At 42.9% G+C, this 21,903-nt stretch overlaps 3 protein-coding genes across 8 annotated transcripts in view; 1 reads left to right on the plus strand and 2 right to left on the minus strand.

Moving 5' to 3' along the window:
• Positions 1-64: 64 nt before the first annotated feature.
• Positions 65-1,157, plus strand: LOC108028340 (uracil phosphoribosyltransferase homolog). The gene is made up of 3 exons (XM_017100091.3): positions 65-301; positions 359-934; positions 1,001-1,157. Exons 1-2 carry the CDS (start codon positions 174-176, stop codon positions 900-902), a joined length of 672 nt encoding a protein of 223 aa, XP_016955580.1. The 5' UTR covers positions 65-173; the 3' UTR covers positions 903-934; positions 1,001-1,157.
• On the minus strand, positions 1,061-2,036 carry LOC108028341 (mitotic spindle assembly checkpoint protein MAD2A). Its single transcript, XM_017100092.3, has 3 exons — positions 1,870-2,036; positions 1,644-1,790; positions 1,061-1,583 (listed from the first exon to the last, which is right to left on the minus strand). The coding sequence occupies exons 1-3, from the start codon at positions 1,940-1,942 to the stop codon at positions 1,180-1,182; spliced, it is 624 nt and encodes a 207-aa protein (XP_016955581.1). The 5' UTR covers positions 1,943-2,036; the 3' UTR covers positions 1,061-1,179.
• A 487-nt stretch (positions 2,037-2,523) lies between these two features.
• The window catches only part of LOC108028585 (protein vein), a 34,385-nt gene continuing 15,005 nt past the window's right edge, over positions 2,524-21,903 (minus strand). The window contains exons 2-6 of one of the 6 annotated variants that reach the window (XM_044094871.2): positions 7,818-7,995; positions 7,623-7,750; positions 7,325-7,436; positions 6,304-6,357; positions 2,524-2,660 (exon numbers count right to left, since the gene is read on the minus strand). In XM_044094871.2, coding sequence (XP_043950806.1) covers positions 2,618-2,660; positions 6,304-6,357; positions 7,325-7,436; positions 7,623-7,750; positions 7,818-7,995 — 515 coding nt within the window. In that variant the 3' untranslated portion in view covers positions 2,524-2,617. Of the gene's footprint in view, positions 2,661-2,923; positions 6,358-7,324; positions 7,437-7,622; positions 7,751-7,817; positions 7,996-21,903 lie in introns of those variants that run through there. The other 5 variants (XM_044094872.2, XM_017100498.3, XM_044094870.2 and 2 more) reach the window with 5 other exon arrangements.

Genomic DNA, 21,903 nt, shown 5'->3' on the forward strand with positions numbered 1-21,903 from the left:
TGCCCAGTCGAGCGCAGCCATATAACCACATAAAATGACCCCGGACCAACGGATGGCAATGCCATCGGATTTTACAACCAGGCACGCGTTGCACAGAACAACAAAGGCCAACGTAGAACGTTTTTAACTTATTAATTTATTTAGGAAATAATAACAAATTAGACAAGTGAATCATGTGCACCGGCTCGCCAGTTGTCCCTGCTGCCACATCGGAGGAGATCGAGGCCGAGTATGGGAGCAACCTCAAGCTCCTCGAGTGCAATTCCCAGGTGGCGGAGCTTCTGACCATTCTGCGCGACAAGTAGGTGGCTCCAAAAAGTGGGTCAGCCATCAGGAATCTACAAAATTCTCTCCCCAGAAACACCACCCGCAGCGACTTCAAGTTCTATGCCGACCGGCTGATCCGTCTGGTCATAGAGGAGTCCCTCAATCAACTGCCCTACACTCACTGCGACGTGGAGACCCCCACTGGAGCTATATATGAGGGCCTGAAGTATCGCTCTGGGAACTGTGGAGTGTCCATCATACGGTCCGGAGAGGCCATGGAGCAGGGTCTGCGGGATTGCTGTCGCTCCATCCGCATAGGCAAGATCCTGGTGGAATCAGATGCGAATACCCACGAGGCTCGTGTGGTCTACGCTCGTTTCCCGGATGACATTGGCAGTAGGCAGGTGCTCCTGATGTACCCAATCATGTCCACCGGAAATACGGTTCTCCAGGCTGTGAACGTGCTGCGGGAACATGGAGTCCCCGAGAGCTGCATCATCCTGTCGAATCTGTTTTGCACTCCCATGGCCGCTCGGACCGTGGTGAACGCCTTTCCCAAGCTGAAGATCCTCACCTCAGAGCTGCATCCCGTGGCCCCCAATCACTTCGGGCAGAAATACTTCGGTACAGACTAGAGATTTGACGACTAAACGACTGTTTAGGATAGGTAGTTGTCTCCCAGCAGAAAGTCCGTTTTGCCCATTTAACCATTTCCTTCTGTTTCAACCCCCAGGTGGCATTTGAAACGACAAACCGGTGACGCCCTGCGGCCTACCAAACTACTTAGCAACTGTAAGCTTTTCACAACTGGCTTTTAATGCAACTCTCAAATTCGTTACGTTCGTTACGCACTATTGTAAATATAGAAAAGGAATAAATATTTAAAACGATTGAATGGAGCTCTATTGGTAGCTAAGTGCTCATCTTGTAGTTGACCACGGTGTCCACCTTGTGGAGTCCTGTGGAGAAGGAGCGCAGCTGGACGGCCTGGGAGTTCTGGATGATGATGGCACCGGTTTCGTCCCACTTGGCAGGTAGTTCTGTGTTTTGCAAGGTATGGATCATCACGTCAAAAGTGCAGATGCAGTCGAGCAGTGGAAGATAGCTGACGGTGGCCGATATCTGGCGCATGACGTCGCGAATCTCGTTCTGAATGCGAGTAAGCTCCTTGGTGCTCGTTAGCTTGGTGGGATCACTGGTGTCACCGTCTCCCATTTCGGCCTGCATCTTAAAGTCCCAGCACTCGAGCACCTCTTTGGTGTGGGCATTGGTGATGACCATGGAAATCTTGTTGATCATGTTCTTGGAGAGCCATTCTGGGGGATGCGAGGTGCGGTTATTATAAAGCGCAATGTTCCCCTGAGTTCCCCACTTACCTTCCGTTTGGCTGAGAACGTTCTGCAGAAAAGTCTGGATCTTGGGGTCCTTGGACATCAGAATGGTGAGTCCATATTGCTGGGTGTTGTCAAAGTCTTCGGCAGGGTAGATTCCTCGTTGGAACAGAATAGAATTGATGCCGTACTCTGTTTGCAAAAAAAAAACAAAGGAGACGCCGTTGAAGGCGGGCTTCTGAGGCTGTCCAAGCCACGGTGCATTACTTACTCAGATATTCCACTATTATCTGAGCGGAGCCCTTCAGGGTGATGCAGTTCTTGGTGGCCTGAGCAGTGGACATGTTGAATGTAATGGATTTTTATAATGATTTTAATGACAATTTTCAGAAATTGCCGCTATTTTTAAAGTCCAATTTAACTAAAGTGACCAAGCCAAAATATTCTATATATCCCTTTATGCCATATTTCACTAGACTAGACTGTGGAGAGTGTACTCGCTAAACGCAGCAGCTAATACCCTCTTTGCACTGCCGCTTTGAATTTCAACTGCGAAAAAGCTGCAATATGTTTTAATAAGAATACAGTCGTACAAGTAAATTTTGCTATATGAAATGCATAATAAACTTAATATATAAAATTTTTCTCTAATTCTGTTGTAATGAATTTTATTTAATTAAAAACAACAAGTGGCAGTTGCGGAATTTGGGCGCTGTTGCAGTAGCATACTCTGTGTAAGCGGGCTTTCAATTAGGTCTGCAAGCCTGAGTTGCCAGATCGAAATTTAACTGTAACCAGGGCTGGCAAGAACAAGCCAGTGCTGCCTAGCAATCGGTTAGGAGGCGGCAAATTTCAAATAACCACTTTAATCCTCTACATAAATACAATTTTTTTTGGCAATAAAAACACCCAAACTCTTGGTTGCAAACAAATTCATAATTTTATTGGCCATCCTCGGGTAGACTAAAACTAAGCATGAGATCCATTTCTGCGCGCAAAGGCGATTCCGCTTGGTTCGGCTAAGCGAGATCCCTCCGGTTTATCGTATGCTGAATGGGCCGCCTGTTGAAAGACCAAAACGAGACTTTGATTTAGCCAAAACAGTCGAGGAGGACCCAGTAAATCTATGTGATCCAAAACCTGGCTCGGTTCGTCAGAGCTTTGATGGCTGCCCTCTGATTTGATGTTTGTGTGGGGGAAATAGCAGCAAAAGCAGATGGAAAATAGGGAAAACCTGGAGTCAAATCAAAACCAATTACAAACGAAGTAGAAGAAGCCACAGAAGAACAAGAACAGGAAATCAGACCAAATCAAAAAGCAATCGATTTTTGTAAAATGTGAATTATTTGCAAGTTTTTAATTAAATTTTTTTCTTACGCATCGTTTTGTTTTTTTTTTCGTTTTTGTTTTAAATTAAAATTAAACTTTACATGGTATTTTTGGTATAAATCTTTCAATAATTAAATATATAAAAAATTTGCCACTTAAAATAATTAAAAATAATCTCTACGCACGTTCTTGCCTTTACGCCTAGCCATACAAACTGATGTCAACATACACATTGCGAAAAAATAACTAATTTGCCATTTTACATATTTCGGTGTTAAAATTACGCAAATCAAAAACGAGGACAAATAAAATAGTATTTCGAAATTAAGTAGCTTTATAGTGTTTGTGTTGGGGTGTTTCTGTGTGTGTGGGGGTGTGTGGGCTTAAAGCTAGAGTTACGTTTAATATTGGTGTAATTAAATACAATAAATTATGGTTAAAGAAGGGCTTGCATTAACTTAGTTGAAATGTACACAAAACTTATCGTTAGTTAAAACGAGAGCTATTTACAGGATTTATTACAAAGTTCTCGGCTACGTCAACCTTTGTTCTCATTTTAAAAGTATTGTCTATGATACAACAACAAAAGCGCAACAGTGTCAGAGTCAGGGTCGAATCGGTAATGCTTTTCTCTCGAACTTTGAACTTCAAACTTCGGTCTTCGATTTGATCTTTCGTACAATAAATAAATAAAGTTTCTGCTCAGATTGCATACATCAGATTTATACATTTAAGATATTCTGTCACCGTGCACGAAAACAAGCGTAGCTAAAGTCAGTCTGGATCTGGAACTTTTCGCTCGGGAAGAAGAAGGAACTCTGGGCTGGGGGAATCGTACGAATTTTGAAATGTTTTCGGTTTCGGATATGTTTTCTTTGTAGTTGCAAACTTTGAGAACGGTGATGGGTTTTTGGGCTTGGTCTGCTGGTGCAACAAATACTCTAATTTTTAAAAAACGTAAAAATTACAATTGTCGACGTTTTGGAGTGCAGGCAGTTCGATTTTTTGTTTTTCGTTTGGTTTTTAAAATCATAAAAATAATGAAACAAAATTCTATGCATTAATAGTCGTTATTTAAGGTATGTATTTGGCCGTAGATTGCAACAAAATATCTGTGAAAAGATTAAATTATAAATAAAATTAAAAATTAATCTTTCAGTTCTTCATTTACTGTTAACTAAAAGCTGGCTAACAACCATTTCCACAAATAGGGGCAACTACAAGCATCCAATTGCGCTCTCGAAGGAAAGAATTCCATGCAGAGGATATTGAAGAGAAGGTTTTTTAGCAAGAACAGCTTGGAAATAAGTTTGTTTTTGGACCAATCGAGCTCACACAAGATCTCTCTTTGCCGTGGAATTTTTTTAGAGGAGACGAGCACAAACTAAGGAAGTAATAGTGAACAGAGTTACCCAAATCGGAAACGCAAGAGATTAGTCAAAAGAAAAAATACAAAAAAAAACAATCACCAATAAAAGTAAACAAGGAGCAGAATGAATGAATGAATGTTGGTTTGTTTGATTTTAATTGGGGGTTTCCGGTGTTTTTTGGTTTGTCAAAATCTACAGCCAATGGTTAATGTCTAATAACGAGTAGTAACTAAAAGTAATGGCAAATCATTAAGTATTATGAGTTATTGAATGTGGTTTGTTTTTATACCCGTTACTCGTCAGAAAAAATGTATCAGGCAGAAGGAAGCGTTTCCAACCCCATTTATTATATATATTCTTGATCAGGATCACTAGCCGAGTTGATCTAGCCATGTTCGTCTGTCCGTCCGTAAGAACGCTGACATCGCGGAAACTATAAGAGATAACGCCCACAATCCGCAAATATCTGTAGCGCCCACAGTTTTTAAGATTGAAAAACATTTTAACTGTATTTGTCTCATCAATTGTCATGCTAGAAAATTGTTTTGCTAAAATGTATTTGCCTTATAAATAACTATCAAATGACCGAAAAAAATGCTACGCCCACAAATCGCCCAAAACTGTGGTGGCAACAGTTGTCATACTAGAATTTTTTTTTGCTAAAAAGTATTTGGTTAATAAAACCTTTCGAATGACCGAACAAAGTATTTGCCACGCCCACTCTAACACCCCCAAGCGGATAAAACGCTTAAAACTGTCTGCCGCCCCTTAACATGTACAATATTTCTTTTCTGCTAATTTTTATTTTGCTCCCTCAAGCTGAGTAACGGGTATCTGATAGTCGAGGCACTCGACTATAGCGTTCTTCCTTGTTAATATTTGCAAACTACAAAAATTACATTGAAAACAAAACAAAATTCAGTTCCCGTTTCGATTGTTTAGTCAGTACATTGCCTTTTGTGGGTGAGTGGGTTTTGGCGAACTTGCCATCGGTTATGCGTATGGATATTCGTATCTAACTTAAGAGAGCCTCTGTTGATTGTTATCGTAATCTGGATATTCATATTGTGTTGTGGGGTGAGTAAATGTGGGCTGAGCCAAAGGATTCGACAAGTTTCTCGGTACTTCGTGGGTGAAATGTCGATTGTCCGGTTGTCCGTCCGCCAGATCTCCTGTCCGTCCGTCCAAGTTGCTTGATAATTTTGTTTTGTTTTGCTGTTTTTACATTTACTTGTGGTTTTTGTTGGTGTGTGGTTTGTGTGATGAGTGAGTTGAAATTAAATTCCTATTTAAGACTATTTAAAATAAACCTTCTATAGCACCCTTTGTTTTTATTCGTATTATTTGATTTTTCTCGTTTCTCGCTTTAAGTGATTGCTCTTAATATGGTTTTTAGTTAACAACATAATAAATATTATGAACAACTTCGTTAGTTATTTATTTTGTTACTCTTTGTGTTCGTTATTAAGACTTTACTTTGTTTCTTTTTGGAATGTGTTCTCTAATAAAACTTTTAGTTCGTCGTTTTCAAAGTGACTGATAGTGGGCGTGTGGTGTGTGGTGTGTGGGGTGTGGGGTGTGGAGTGTGTGATTGGGGTCTGGAGTTTGGGTTTGGGTCCGATTCTGCATACTGTATTTGTACTTTCTGTCTATGTGGTCGGGTGTGGCTGTGTCGCTTTATGGTTTATCAACTATATTTGGTTTCTTTCACTTTCTCCGGTTTCAGCTGTTCTGCAGAAAGTTCTCTTGTGGAAGGATAGCAATGGGAATTTCGTTGTGTTTGCTTTCTCTATTTTAGTGTGTAGCTGTGTTTTTCATTTAACTTTACTTTATTGTATGTTATGCTATTCATTATTTTGGTATGGGCACTGAGTTCGGTTTCGGTTTTGTGCATAAATCGCGTTTGACTCGACGTAAAACAATCGATGCTATAGAAGTGCCTATTTTAGCAGTAATAACCTCCATGATAATTTTTGCATGGTTCGGGAGAGTTACTATTGCTGTACCTACTGTCGGGCATACTGTTCTCGCAACGTTCGCCGAAGAATTCGGTTGGGCACCTGAAAAGACAGACAAGAACGGGTGGAGAGAGTCCGGTAAGTACAGATCGTGCTTTTTATTCAATATTCTCGTACATTTTAATATATAAGGTACACTCGGGGTGGGGAAATCGAAACGGCCATGAACTGCGGTGCAGCATTTGCTTGACCACTCGCAGATCCGGTCAAATATAAACAAAGGAACAAACAAATTAAGTGTGTGGCATGGAGCGATTTTTAGCAAAGGGAAAGTGGCAGGGAAAGTGCGGCACGGGGTCGCCCGGCCAGTTTATGGCGGCGAAATGGAAATTCATTTTCCCTCTCGCTCCTGCGACGCCTCCTCAGAAAACCAAAAAGGGGGAAAATACGAGATCATCGCAAGGGTAGCGAGTGAAATGCGCTTTTTTGGGATCCGATGGGATCGAATCGAATCGGTTTGCGTGTGCACACTCGTACCGCCAGATAAAACGAGGCGCTGAAAGACATTATTCACATTGCATACGCACACACTGGGGCCTGCAAGTGGGCCTTTGTGGAGTTCTCTCCTCCGGCCACGAAATTTGTGGCCTTTTAATTGCGCTCCCTCTCCGGATTGCTCGGTTCCCGAGCATGTAATGCGATGCCAAAATATTACAAGATATATATTTAGCTGGGGTCGGCGGTGGAGTCTTATCGGCTGTCACATGAGAGAGGTTTATCAAGCGAACCACTTGAGTTTGGGATCGGTTTCGAGGAGTCTAGGCGGCATTTGTGGCAGGATGCAGCGAGTGCACAGCGAAAAACTGGCCGTTCCAGATCATTGATGTTTAAAAGTGACTCCAGAGACTTGGAAAGCCGAGTAAAAAATATTAGCTTATGCAAGTTAAAAAAATATATTTATTTTTAAAATTCTAGAACCTTCCCCTTTATTTCTAATTTTTTCTGAGCCGCAAGGAATGGGCTTATGGTTTTTAAATCCTATATTTCCTTAAGTTAGCGTAATAGTTACCTGCAGAAGACCGCGTTCAGATCTGCGATCATCATACAGGTGCCGCCATGGAAGCAGAATTCGAAGTGACAGGGGGTGCCCGAGCTGCGCGACTGGTCCAACGGAAAGAGAACTGAAATACAGACAAATAATTTGATTTACAAAGCTGTCGTCGCACATTCCAATATAGTTTTGAATAAATAAAATGTGTACGTGCGCCCATAAATTAGAGGCGAATTGGAGCATTCCGAATTGGCAGAGAGATGACACGGCTGCAACACCCACGGATCTCTTGCTATCAAAGGCCCACCAGACTCACCTGCCGAGGCCTTGATCATGATGCGGCGCTTGACGATCGCCTTGCTGGCTTTGTTCTTGGCCCGGCACTCGTACTTGCCCGCATCGGAGGAACTATTGAAGGAGCGCACGATCAGCTCGGAACGTCTTCTGCAAGGGGTATTCCAATAGAGAAACTTAGTTGTACACCTAAAAAGGACCCTGTATTCGTACTCACTTGTGGTGCTTGAATTGGTAAACGTTGCGCTTGCGATTGATGGACTTGTCGTCCTTGAACCAGGTGACCTTCGGGGGCGGCTGGCCCGACACCTTGCAGACGATCCTCAGCTCCCGGCCGTGCTCGATGGTGGTGTTATTCGGCACCGAGGTGATCGACGTGATCGATGCGTTCTGTGCTGTAAGAAAGACCAGGCAATTATTAGGCCGTGCATTTCACTTTCCGGTGATCTCAGCAATTTTCCGCCCTCAATCGATCGAAAAAATCAAAGAAATTTTCGCCGAGGAGATAATTCGGAATTTTCCACCTGTCTGCGTGGACTCCATATGATGCTCCAGACAGCCGTAAACAAAATAGCAAATTAGAAATTATTCGCATACTTGGCGAATTTTCTCTTTCGTTTTTATGATCGTCGCGTTTGTTTGGTCTTGTTAGTTCTTAAGTTGCCAGGAGATCGTAAAAAAGATTTTCTTTTGTCTAACACTTTTTGAAGGTGAACAGATTTATGGGCGGAAAATTAGTGCAATTGCGATGACAAAGCAGGTAATTTGGGATATAATCAGGAGGAAATTCAACTATAAGTTGTCTCTATAGTTTATATAACACAAGAATTCCCTTTGTTTTGACAAGTGAAAGCTAATAAGTTACACAATCACACACTATAGGTTGGCGCCAATACAAACTGATTAAATTGTAAGTCTTATCTAAGGCGGTATCGCTATCCCATGAGCATTCCCAGCTCCATCACGTGTCCCTGGTTTTACACCATTTATCAATAGGTTTGGCCCCACTTGCGGTTTATATTTATTTCTTCAAAAGTTACCCGATTACATATTGAAGAGTCACAACAGACTGACTCACCAATGCCGACAAATTGGCAATGAAACTTGTGTCGCCTCTGCGAATGGCGATTTGCCATTCCCACTCCCCCGCCGGCGATGCTTAAAATTAGCCGCCATATCACGTGTCTGGTGGGAGGGGGCGGGTTCCGTGGGGCTTGGGGGCGGGGCTGGTCGGTCCAAGTGCTCGTCACATGCTAATTGAGACCTGCGTGCGCTGGCGATGTGATTCACCGGCGGTGATCATGATCATTCATCGATCGGTGGGTCTATTTCGGTTCTTCGACCGGCGGTGGGTGGCAGGAAGAAGGGTAAAAGTGCACATCCACAAACACCCTCGATCGTTATGCAATTGGCAGGGAACACAAGTATATATCTATCCGATGGGGACGGGGCAGTTCCAAGCAGTCTACAAAGTCTGCGCTGATTTAATGCCCGGCAAATGTTAATTTATGCGATGAGGATCGCGTGGCCAGACGAAGCTGTCCATATGGATGTACGAATACTGTACGTATTTTAAATTCGAAAATGTACACTGCGCGAAAGCGTCAGGCAAACCAAATGGTGTAAACATTTAACAATTTGGAAATAACTGATATCTGCTTTATGATTTCAGTTCTTATTTCGATTTCAGCTGGGTTAAAAGGGTTCAAAACATTAACTTAATAATTCAAAGCAAAGATTAGTTTTTCCCTCCCTTTACTGAAGATGTCCCATCGCTTTAGTATCTTTGTTTGTTTCCAGTGTAAATATTCATATAGGTGTATTTATTCTATAGAATTTTGAGTATATTTAGAGATAAATTATTGTTTATAATTTATGTTTGGCCCAGCGTCGGGCCATAAAGCAGCATTTTAATTGTGCGCGCCACTTTCTCACGCTCCCAAATTGTGGGTCGTCCCTGTGTGCGTGCGGCGAGTGTATCTGTGTGTGCGGGCTTCGTATCTGTGTGTGGAAGAGATCCGAAACGTCAACTCACAAGTGTCCACAAGGCACACAAGGCGATTAAGAATTGAAGGCACCGGCACCCAGCACACGCAAAACAAGTTGACAATTGTCATGGACAGCTCCTACTCCTACCTCATACATTGCCCCTCAGCGGTTCCCTCTTTGATTTACCCAGAAATCCCAGCCAGAATAATAAGATGAACATTTTTATTTGCCTTCTGCGAGTGTTCGGTTCGGTTCAGCCAAAATTGGCATATCATATTGCCCAATCCCCGCTCCCACCGCTCTTATTATGACTTAATTATGCGCTTAACAATATATGTGCCTTTGTTCGGGCCATTGGTCTTTTTGGAAGCACAGGAAAAAAAAGAGAAGAAATTGAGGCCAATAAAAAATATCTTACTGCTTTTAATAATTTTGATAATAAAAGTTATTGAATAGTTTAAAAATGGACTCAAATCTGTTAATAAATCCACTTAAAAGAAATAATGTTGGTGTTTGAATAATGATTTTTATCCATTTATCATAATTTTCTATTCATTTTAATTTTTATTTTAAAAATTAGATTTTAGTCCACGTTAGTAGTTATTTAAAATTTGTTTAAAATATAATTTTTCCAACCAATTGATCCACAATTTATTTACATTTTCTTCCTGTGTTGAATGGGATTTCCCGCACAAGCTTTTGATTTGTCAATGTCAATTGATTCGCGGCAGAAGGATAAAGGAGTCGCACTGAAATCCGATACCTTCCAGCCAAACTGGGCTCATTGGCCTTTCCATTTGGCCCTGTTGTCGCGCGTTTGCCGAGTGCGTCAACAACTTTGGGCCAGTGCCTACGTCAAAAAGGCTGATGTCGCGACGCGCTTCCGGAAAAGTCTGGCAAAAGTACAAGTGCCACTATGGAGAGGAAGCGCTGCCAAGGAAAACGGAGAAAATCGGAGGAGGAAAACTGTCGTCGTTGTCGCCTCGTTGCCTGCTCCCCAATTTAGCACACAGACAGCACAGCGACAGGGAGCATTAAAATAACTTTTCATATTTCAAATAATCTCTTTTTCTGCCTTTTTTTGCATTTCGTTTCGGGGCCGGCGCGCTTTTCCTCTCGAGCGTGACGCTGCCGCCAATGATTCATGCAAATCCATCAAGAAAAGCGGTTAGCATCGGGGGGAAGGGTGGAAGACATGTGGTTGTGGCCCAGGTCGTCGGTCGCTTTGCATTGAATTAATCAGCGGAATTGCATGCGACACGCCGACTGGCGCCATCTGCCGGGTCAAATTGGCTGCGATTTATTTATTCACATATATATTCATGCAATATTCACTCCATTCATTAAGCAGACGGCAATTTACATAGTCATTACCACGGCGATCATTGTTCCCTACGGGTTTATCCCAACTTGTGCAATGCGAACTGCACTTTTCGCTTATTATTTTTCCCTCCCCCCGTATAGATGTGTTATTTGTATAATCTTCCAATACTCGAGTGCGAGTGGGAACGAAAGAGACAATTTATTTTGGCAGCCCGGCGAGTGACCCACATTTGCCGAGATGCCGAGATGCTGAGTTGCTGCCGCTGTCAGCGGAAGTTTTTCCAAAAAACAAAATAAAATTCATATAAATTTTCCTGCTTACCCCCAACGCGGTTATTTATGATTTCTCGAATGCGTTCGAGTGTTATTTATTTGATTATTTTTGATTCATTTTTATTGGCTCGCGACATTGTGTCACTGCTGGCTTCTCTTGCGTAGAGGAGTCGTCCCCGACGGCAGTGATTTATCGGGCCATAAACAAATACTACGAGTGGCCGGGCACAAACCCGTATGTATCCCCCACTATCTTATTTGTCTGGATAAACTTTACAATTGTAGCACGCGTCGCGTTCGGGGGAGCAGAGTGACACTTCAATTCACTTCGGTTAACGCACTGATAGTATTCGCATGATGAGTGTCTTCCATTCAAGTTGGCCGGCGTGTCAATAGTGGCAGCGGCATTGCGCATACGCCGTGTTGGCCTAGGCAATGGCAAACAATTGCTCACCGCGCTAATTGTCGTTAGAGTGCACTGCGATTGGCCGTTATCAGGTTGTTCACTCCCTTATCACGCCCAGTCGGTAATAATACTATTTAAATTGAGGTACCACACAAGGTGTACACGAGGCTTCCGGCTTCCAGGGAATATGATTTACCGCAAAGATAGTCAAAGCGTTATGATAAGTTTGCTAGATGTATACATTTTAACTTACACGTAACTCAGTAATTCCACTAGCAATTCCACTAGGAAACATTTAAAAGCCTTTTTGAAGACATTCCAACACGAAATTCGATATACCAGCAGATGAGTCCAAGAAAACCACAAGCTCCAATGCCCAAGCAAACATTTTCCGATTCATTTCGAATAAAACAGCAACAAACAGGCGAATGGTGTCGTTTATTTTCGCAAAACACAAGCCACGAAAGTCAAAGAATATGTAGGCAGTGCGAAAGATTTTCGCGAGTTGTGAGTTGGCCAAGACGTATGGGGATGGGAATGGGCCTACAAAGACGGGAGATGGCTGAATGGATGGCTGGCACGTGTGGCCAAAAAGCGGGCAGAACTAATAAAACTAGGAAAATAGCAGCAACGTTGTCGCCATTTGGACTATGTCGATTTTTCCATGTTTGCTTGCGATTTTCATCGCGACTCTTTTTGCCTCTGTCTACTAGACTTGTTTATTTGCACATTGCGTATACGCAATGTGATTTCCTTTGAAGCCCTGACTTACCACCGCGTTTTTGTCGCTGGCGCTGACAACTCAAGCAAATAGAGAGACAGCGGCAATAACAAGGGGCATTTTGTGGGTTGTGTGGAAAGAAAGGGGGAAATCTTCAACAGCAACAAACAGAGAAAACTGCTGGGATCCAGTCTAAAGCGCAATTTTTCCTCATCAAGCGGAATAAGAAGTGTAATCTGGTCGAGATAAGCGATAAGCAGCAGATCTTCTATGTCCCACACGCCCCTTTCGGGCGATCTGAACTTCCCCTTTCACATGTATTTTTACCCGCTGTCTGCAGCGTTTAATTAAGTCAAGTGAGCGAGGATCGCTGGCCCCATGCACCGCCATCGCCGGCGGCATCAATTGTCTTTGCCGCGGTCTCAGCCGCTAAATGCCAACAAATTCGCTTCACTTGCCGCTGATCTATATGCTCGGTTCTATTCTGTCTGTCTTTGTAGCGCATTTGTTTTGTTTATTCGGCTGCCTATCTTTGTTTGCCACTGCTCTATTTTCTTTTCTGTGCGCCCAGCTGTTGGCCCAAACCAGATCGGCCATCTCCCACCTTGCATCTGCCACCTCTGGGCCATATCTCACCATATCTCTCTTATCACGGGCCTTACGTTCTCACGTTCTTCTGACTAATGCCCCACAAAATTCGCTGTCTTGGCAGGTGACTTATCACTAAGTCAGCTGTTGCCACTGCTTCTTTATTGGCTAATGCAGGTGCTATTGGCTCTGCTAATGCTGCACACATTTAAGCAGATAACCAGAAGCCCAATTTTGTAGGTATATTTTACTGCAGAGGATTATACGAAAGAGCTACGTTTCCATGGGCATTTTATAACATTTTATATGGCTACTTGAGTAAATATTTGTCAAAATGAATGCCACTAATAAACTTAAATGTTTTTATTTGTTATGGGTACAATAAAGCACTAATAATTGCCGCATGCTCGCCTTTGCAAAGATATGTATTGTGTTCACACACGGATTGCCCAAAATAAATAGTCTAGACATTTTCGAAGCGTTCAGAAATCTGCTAAGCAGATCTATTTTATGTCGAATTTATTGTATTACCGTTATGTATACAAAGACTGAGAGTGATCAAGAAGTTTATTTGAAATACCAGCTTCTTGTCTACTAGTTCCTTGCTTTTAAAATAGTTTAAAACTGTATACCTTTTATAATTTTAAAAATATTGTCAAAATCCAAACTTAAAATTTAAATCAGTAGTTAAATTCAATTTATAACAGGAATACCTACTTTTAATCTGAACTCTAAAGTCATAATTTCTTGATAGATCTATTTGAGCATTTCTAACTATAACTATATTTAATCTTATTAAATTCCAATTTTGATCTACTCTTTCAATAATTCTCTTTTAAAACAATGAATAATTTTGCAGTACCCTTAATACGACCTGGATTATCAAAAACACCCTATAAACGTGCCCACCAATATGATCTCTCAAGGGTAAACGGATCAACCTTATTCAATCTCCGCCTTATCTGCTCCCAATCCCGATTTACAATCTGCTGGCTGGCATTCCTGATAAATTCCCCGTCTCGATAACAACGTAACAAACTTTCCACGATGCACGTGATGAAGATGCGTCAACAGGGGTGACAGATGACGTAGCCGGGAGTGGTTGACGCCACTTTTCTACTGGTCTACTGTTGCCCACCGCTTTTCCCGCTCCTGTGGCTGCTTTTGTTATGGGCATTGTTGGTGTTATTGTTTGGGACCACCTCTTGGCATGTTTTTCACGAAACTGTCAAAATGTTATGAAAATATTTGTGCAGCGATTCTATGTAAATTTGTCCGAATATTCCACAGTCACTTAGCGCTCCCACCAAATATTTCTCGCTGTGCATAATTCAGCTTGTTGTTTTGTTTGTTTGTTTGAGCTGTTTGTGTTTGTGCTTCCTTCCCCCTTTTCGCTGGGGGCGTGTGAATCCAAACAATGCGGCAGTGATAAAGCCGATAAGCCCAAAAGGGGCGGCATGGGGGAAAACTGCCGGTGTTTGTCTTCGGATTTCAGGGTTGGACATTCCGGTTATGCTGGGCTCTTCAACTTGAACTACTAGTGCGTACTCGGCAAGTGAGTCACTGGATTTATCAATGGCATAATTCTTCTATTAGCTAAACGTGATATCAGCGGGGAGAGAGTGCATTGTCATGTGATATCTGCGACAATCTGGGATGACTAACATCTTGGAAATGCGTTGATTGCACATCAAACAAAAGTGGCAACCGAAGATACTTTAACGATCTGTGATTAGGTGGTTAAGGAATTTATGGTATACATAGAGATAAAGAAGTGGCAATTTTTCTTACACCTAAAAATATTATTAGAATTTTAATTTACAATTTTTAGCTGCATTATTACAACATTTTTAATACTGTAACTATTCCAATTTTTTATAAAGTGTATTTTCTAATTTTTAAGATCTTCTACTCCCCTTACACAAATATAGTATTAATTATTATTAAACAACTTTTGACTTCATAAAATGCAAACTTTGAAATATTAAAGATTTACATTTTTAAAGAAGTGTATTTTCTTACTCAAAATTAATATTTACATTTTTTTCAGTGCCCGTAGACAAACGCTTGGGTAGATTTTTCTGCCCTTGGTGACAGCGTGTGATATTTTCAGAATGCAATCCAGTGGGTGTCCACATGCGCCCAAGGTTAAGATAGTTTGCTTTGTTCCCCCGGCTCTTTGTCACGCTGACTGTCATCAAAATCCCGGCCTTATCTGTTATCGTCTGCAGCGAGTATGTTTGTTCGTATTACTTTTACGACTTTGTTTGATTAATGCAAATCGAAGAGAATTGCAACTTGGTGGGACTCACTCCAAAATGATTTTCCCTGCTGCCGTTGGCTCTGGGGCTGCTGCTCATCAGGCTTCTTGGATTGGGATACGGCTGGCGCACAAAGCGCCTGATTGCTGATAGCCATCAGGGCAGCCGCAGAGCAAAGAGGCCCAAAGACATGGAGACACGGAGACACCGACGACAGAGGGCCAGGTCGAAGCCATCGGGCCAAGACCGCGGCGACTGACTGCAATTGTTCGGCAATGACAAAGCGCACCTCCCAGCCGGGCCAAGATTGCCAGACGGCAAACGAGGGACAAAAGAGGGGCAGCTGCAGAGTAAACAAACCATAATTAAGTTGCACTCGCCGCAGATGCAGATGCAGATGGGGCTGGCGGCTTAGTCGTTCACTAAGTCAGTGAGTCAGGATGAGGACGCAAAACGTGGCCGATAATCTTAATTCTTTTTAAATCGATCAATTTCCCCCGACGACATTTTTTGTATGCTGCCAGCCCATCCCCGCACGGTAAAAAATGTTTGGAAATCATTTTACACGGAATTTTAAAAACTAGTCATTTACAGTGTGCAAATAAATAATATAATAGGATTTACTATTTTTTTTTATTAATATGAATCGTTATTTAGATCATAATAATAATAATTCTGAATGCAAAATTTGAATACAATTTTTTACTAGAATAATATACTTTGTATGTATGCAATGCCTGTTTAAGAATACGAGATTAAGGTCTACCTAATGATTTTTAAATGTATTGCAAAACATGTCTATAAATTACTTACATCAACAATGGAATTACTGATTTTAAACGCTAAATACATAAATACAAATTAAGTTGACCCAAACTTCATAAAAATTGAATTTAAACTAATCGTCTAATCAACTTTCAACTCAAAAATGCTCATCAATGCTCAGTTCTTAAAACCTTTTCATTACATTTTGAAAAGAATCTCAAGTCCGTCTTATTTTCCAAGTGCAGCCCGAGGTTGCAGTCGTGGCCTCGTCTGGATTTTGAGTTACGTGGGTGAGCTGGGCCAACAAGTGGAATGACTAAGCGTTTCTCGGGCCCACTGTCTGCGCATGCGCCCCCGCTCCGTCCCCGTCCCCGTCTTTGTCAGCTTATCGCGATGGGGACGCGCCCTGCAGGCTCTAAAAATAGCCAGGGAATTATCGCAGCTCCGCAATGGCTAGCTCAGTAATAAGCCACCATCCTGGTTATGATCGCCCACCGAATCTAGAGCAAAATCTTGGCCGAACCGCGGCTAACCCAATTTCAGGTGAACTGCCGCAAAAGGAAAATGAGCACATTACCACATGGCAAGGCGGAGAAAGGTAGAGTAGAGTGTCGAGTGGAGGAAAAGTTGCCACTGCCTAGCAGTGGCTTGGTGCAGATTCCTCATCCTCATGCCGACGAGCTTATCTTGGACACGTACTGGGATTTGAGCCTGACTGACATTTGTCAGCGCTGCGGACCCGAATCCTTCTGCTGATCTGTTGATCTGCTGAGCCGACAACTTCAGACTCTTCCACCTCTGCCTCTTTCTTTATCGCCGTGGGAAAATCCGTGCAGAACCTGGTATTGTTTTTGGTCGGCTGCAGCTGCAGTTGGGCAAATGGAAAGACCGACGACCTTCAGCGAGCGGGCCTAACGGTTCACACCCACTACACCCAGTCAGCTGGGCAACCCAGCCATCCAGCACCTGGCAGTTAAATTTGGTGCATGTTCGCTGATTGAACACAAGTGATACGGAAGTGGACCGGTCCGGGGCCAACTGGTATGTGTAAAGTTCTCACGCTTTGGCCACTCGGATTACCCGCCAGATTACATGAAAAGCGCCTACACTCGCCGAGCGGGCGCATAAATCAGCTGAGCAGGAAAAAAGCAACTGCAACTGCAACTGCAGCCGCAGCCGCAGTGGAAACAACTGCTGCCGACCAGAGTTGGCAGCTTTTGAAGTTGTACGCACGCCAAAAGCGGCTTAAATGTCCAAAAGTGGGCAACAACTTCGGCGCACAACAACAGCACTCGGCGGCGAGTGGAAAATGTGAAAATGCCCGGAGAAAAGCCAGGCAAAAGTAACCAAAAGTGAACTTCAGCTATGTTTAGTTGTGGGAACTTCTCGACGGCAGTTGCACTTTTCCAGTGGTTGGCAGAAAAATAAAGTGCAAAAAAATCGCACACAAAAAGTGGAAAACAGACCGCAAACGAAATTAATCATACGCACCATTGAACAGCGATGACGTAACGAGCCGGCGGCTCACTGTTGGCCATGATTCGCCAGCTCTTCCAGCTAAATATCAACACTCAGCGGCGGGCAGCGGCAACTGCCACGCCCACAGTTCTTGGAAACCATTCGGCAGACGGCAACAATCTGTGCAAATATCTATACTTATCCCGCATATATATAGCATATAGCATATATCTACGCGAAAAGTCGGGGAAATTTGATGTGTTTGTGTGTCCTATAATTGCAGTGCCGGAAAATGCGATTCGCATTCGCCCTGTTGCATCTTCCATTTACTTTACTTACTTATTGAGCTCTTAATAAATCCATCTTTCTGTTTACACTCGGATTGCCTCCGTTTCGCCTGTCGAAATATTTATGCCCCTGTCAGCCTTGGGGGCTTTTCACTGCATTCTCTCTTGTCTTTTGAGTGTATTTTCTGCGAAATCCTCATTTGCAGTTCATTTAACCGCAGGCGCTAAGTGCGCGGCAAGGCCACTCGTTATCAGAACTCATTAGGTTAGATTAGATTCGCCTTATCTACATTGATTTTAGCAGGCCTTTAGTCTGCGAAAATAGTTTGAAATGGCTCTGGGGAACTCCTCGCGCACTTTAATTGGGTGGAAATAATAATTGGACATCCCCTTCCTTCTATTTATAATTTTTCTGTGATTCCCTTTTTAATTGACTTTGGATTTTTGGAAACCCCCTTTTCTATAAAGCATTTCCTATATGTTTTCATAACCAATGCTAACGACGTGCTGAAAATTAGATGCCCAAGCTGGGATTTCAAATTGAATCGAATTTACACTCATGTAGATCCCATTGGATCGAAATAGTTATGCCTGAACAGATCCAGTCGCAAAAGGTCTCCGCACCCAGCCGAAAAAAACCAAAGTCAATATCCAAATCCGAAGCGGAATCAACATTGTTGCCCGATTTCAACGAGCTTCTAGATTGCACAACTAGCTAAGAGAATCAACGAAATTTGTTTAAACAACTTTGGTCGATCGCCGCCCGTCAATCATTTGAGTGTGTAAATATTGTTGTTGCGAAAAGAAATGGCCTGCCATCGATGAATAGATATCTACGATCTGAGATCTGTGAGATACGAAATCAGAGAACCAAAATGTTTGCCGGCACTCGATGGCCCCCCGGCCATAAAATGGAAAATAAATAAATAAAGTGCCAAACTATTACAACATTTGTGATGTTTATTAATACGAAATCAAGTAGCTGCCGTTAACAAGCGGCGCAGTCGGTGGGTCAGCCCCCGACAAGGGATCCCGCCGATCCACCGAACCACCAAGGTGTTGTACGCGCTGCCTTGGCTATCCGATGGATGCTTCGGATGGGTGGGTGGGCCCACATGGACGGACGCTGGCCCACAAACAGCGCTTTCATCTTTTCGTAATTAGGCGAGCGTTGAGACTGATAGATAGAAAGATAGATGGACCGATGGATGGAATGGATACAGATACAGCTACAGCTACAGCTACAGATACGGATCCGACTTGATGGTGCTTTGTGTATGGGGCAGAGCGCTAGACAGATGAAAATTAAAACACCAGCCGAGATAATGTTTACATATGCGCTCAACAATTTTCAAACCATAGCCTTGCATTCACTTAAGGTAGATGTCTTTATAATAGGCAGTTTTTATAGAACTAAGTTCTAATAGATCAGAAGTAAAAACCAAAGAAGTGGTTTAATAATAAACAAATATTGATAAAAAAAGTTTTTAAACTTGTCAAGTATTTAAAAAATGTAAAACATTAAATTAAAAAGAAAACATTCGGAACTCTATTTACTTTATGCAGTGTCTGAAATAGAAAAGCTAAAAAAATGTCCTACAAATGTATGATTCTGCCTGTAAGTTTTCAAATATTTTTGAATGGTTGGTTAGAACATCCAAGCTTCGTCTAGCTGGCCTGTTTGAACCAAATTCGAACGCCAGACGTGGTGGCCACCAGCTGTCGATACACACACTCGGTGGCAAGCACACAGACGCACTTTCGGCAGGCCTATTGGATTCACTTTTTATTCCATTTTTTTATTTTGGAAATTCTAAGGCTTTTGTGAGCTGGCCCGGAGCAGCCGGCGGGGGCGTTTATAATTAATTGTAATTGTCGTTGAAAGATTAATTTGGTTGCGCTTCAATGGCGCTTCATTGTCGGCCGGGCCATTGTGCGGGTGGGGAAATCAATTTTATATAGTTTTCCAGTCTCCCTGCGAGTGCGAGTGTGTGCGTCTGGTTGTTTTTTGTTTTGTTCCTCCGATTGCAGACGCACATAAATGTATATTTTATGCTGCGAAAAGTGCAATCAAGTGGTTAGAGGGTTGTGGAGTGGGGGCAGCCCCAGCACACAATCTTCAAAGGGGCGACGACGGCCTGCCCAGCCGATCTCCTGGCTCCCCAAACACCTCCTCCTCCGCCGGCCCATTGAAATGGAGCATAAAAATTGTGGCTATAAATAAGAAAAGACCCTGCTGCTGCTCCTACTGCTGCTACTGCTGCTTGTTTTCGGTTTTTCTCCACCGTTTTTTTTCGGGTGGAGGTGCGGCTGCATTTTCAAATCAAATTCAAAGTTGTTGCTGCCGAACATTTCCGCAGATCAAAGTCACAGCTTGACAAATTCTCGGGAAAAAAGCCAGCTGGTTGCCAAGTCGCTGCTGCTAATTGCTTTCATATCAGTTCCCCAGACTCCGCGGCCTCCCCAGACTCCCCCAGCTTTCCAACCCCCCAAGAGAGATAGAGAAGGAGATCTTGTTTGATAACGACACCCCCGGGAGTTGGTTGTTTGTTCTATTGTAACACCTGTAATTATCACTGGCCTAAGGGCTGAATCACTGATTGATTTCGCTGGGGGCGGGAAAATCCAAGTACCGCCCTTTGACTTTGTTTTTCCCCCTTGTCTGGCTTGTTTTTCTTGATTTTCGGTTTTTTCGCAATCGAGGCCGACAGGGCGCCAAGGAAAATCGCGGCCCTTTGATCTCTTCGCTCCCCGCTTCTCATTTCCATCCATATGTCTCGCTTTCCTTTTCTAGTGCTTAACCAACAAACATGGCGCCACGGAAGATCTTCCTCTGGTTGCTGCAGCTCTAATTAGGCACACTTTTGTGTCTAGAGGGAAATTCTTTTGGGGGACGGGGATGCCATCAGGGTCTTTCTTCCCTTTTCGACTTGTCAGACGTTGTCGTCGCGCCGTCGACGGTTGTTGTTTAAAAATAAATTGCACATAAATTTATGAAACATGAAAGATTTCAAATAAATATTTCGTCATGTGAAATCGTTGCTCCCTCTCTCCTCGCCTCTCTCTGTTGGTTAGGGAAATTAAGTTCATTATTTCACTGCGCATCTACACATATCATCGATCTATGGCCAATTCTTTGGAACTAGTAAATCCCCAAAAATACTAAATATTTAGACGCATTTTCGAATTTGTAGCACGCAAAACAGAGCTCCATTGAGTGCAGGCAACAATAAATACAATACCCAATTGCCAAAGACATATAAACAAACACTGGCCACATTTGCAGCCCCAAGACTGCTGCACAGTGGCAACAAGTTGTCGTTGTCGTTGTTGGTTGTTGTTGCCGCTGTGGCAAGTGCAACTCCGCTTCGCTCTTCTTCTGCCCCCCCTGCTCCTGTTGCCGGCCAATCATCATCATTAGCCACGGCCATTTTTGGGTAAATAGTGCAACCCTCTTTGCATAATAATGTGGATCGACGAGCGCATTTGGTGAAAAGCGCGAAACATGCAACATTTTTGTGTCTAAATAAAGATGCGTTGCGTCTGGCAACATCAACTGCAGTTGCAGCAGCGGCAGCAGCCACAACAGCTGCAGCTGCATCTGCAGCCAGAGCAACCCGGTAGTGGCTGGCTGCCTGGTAGTCGCCGCTCGAAAGTGGCCACTTGGCATCGGGTAATCGTTCCGCGATCGACTGCAGATCGCTGCGGGGAAAAGTGAGTTACTTTCGGGGGGGCTTTCGAAGGCGGGAGTACAAACAGAAAGCACTTTTGGCTATCATCAAAAGTTGGGATCATTTCCCGACATTCGTTGTCAATATATTGAGGCAAGCTTCTACCTCTTTCAATAAAACAAAATCTATTTATCATCATCTGATTTCAAGAATAAAGCAAAAGGGTGAAGCCTTTATTAGGTATTCGCTAGCAGTCAAGCTTATATTACGCTGCCACCATAAAACTCCGTAATCTATCTAATCTCCTAAATAAACTTCACTTACTTCTTGTTAAGTAATTTATGATATTAAATTACTTAATTGCCCCAATCTTTGGCTCCCGCGCTTGATAACTGTAAGTTTCCGGGAAATTCGCATATAAAGACACGTTTTTTTCACTATTAGGGGAACTACTTCCACCCAAAAATACATTTGGGTAGTCAGCATTACTCAGTGGGTTCCTTATCGGACAAGCATCCGAAACATAACTACGTCATGTGCGTGGAGTTCGCACGTTTCTTG

This window comes from Drosophila biarmipes, chromosome 3L (genome assembly GCF_025231255.1).
Source record: "Drosophila biarmipes strain raj3 chromosome 3L, RU_DBia_V1.1, whole genome shotgun sequence".
Lineage (NCBI taxonomy): Eukaryota > Metazoa > Arthropoda > Insecta > Diptera > Drosophilidae > Drosophila > Drosophila biarmipes.

Excerpts from the sequence above, each read along its gene's own strand:
- LOC108028340 (XM_017100091.3), top strand. The coding sequence starts at position 174 with ATGTGCACCGGCTCGCCAGTTGTCCCTGCTGCCACATCGGAGGAGATC. Across the intron at positions 302-358 it reads CTGACCATTCTGCGCGACAA|AAACACCACCCGCAGCGACT; the intron begins GTAGGTGGCTCC and ends TTCTCTCCCCAG.
- LOC108028341 (XM_017100092.3), bottom strand. The coding sequence starts at position 1,942 with ATGTCCACTGCTCAGGCCACCAAGAACTGCATCACCCTGAAGGGCTCC. Across the intron at positions 1,791-1,869 it reads GATAATAGTGGAATATCTGA|AGTACGGCATCAATTCTATT; the intron begins GTAAGTAATGCA and ends TTTTGCAAACAG. Across the intron at positions 1,584-1,643 it reads CGTTCTCAGCCAAACGGAAG|AATGGCTCTCCAAGAACATG; the intron begins GTAAGTGGGGAA and ends CGCATCCCCCAG.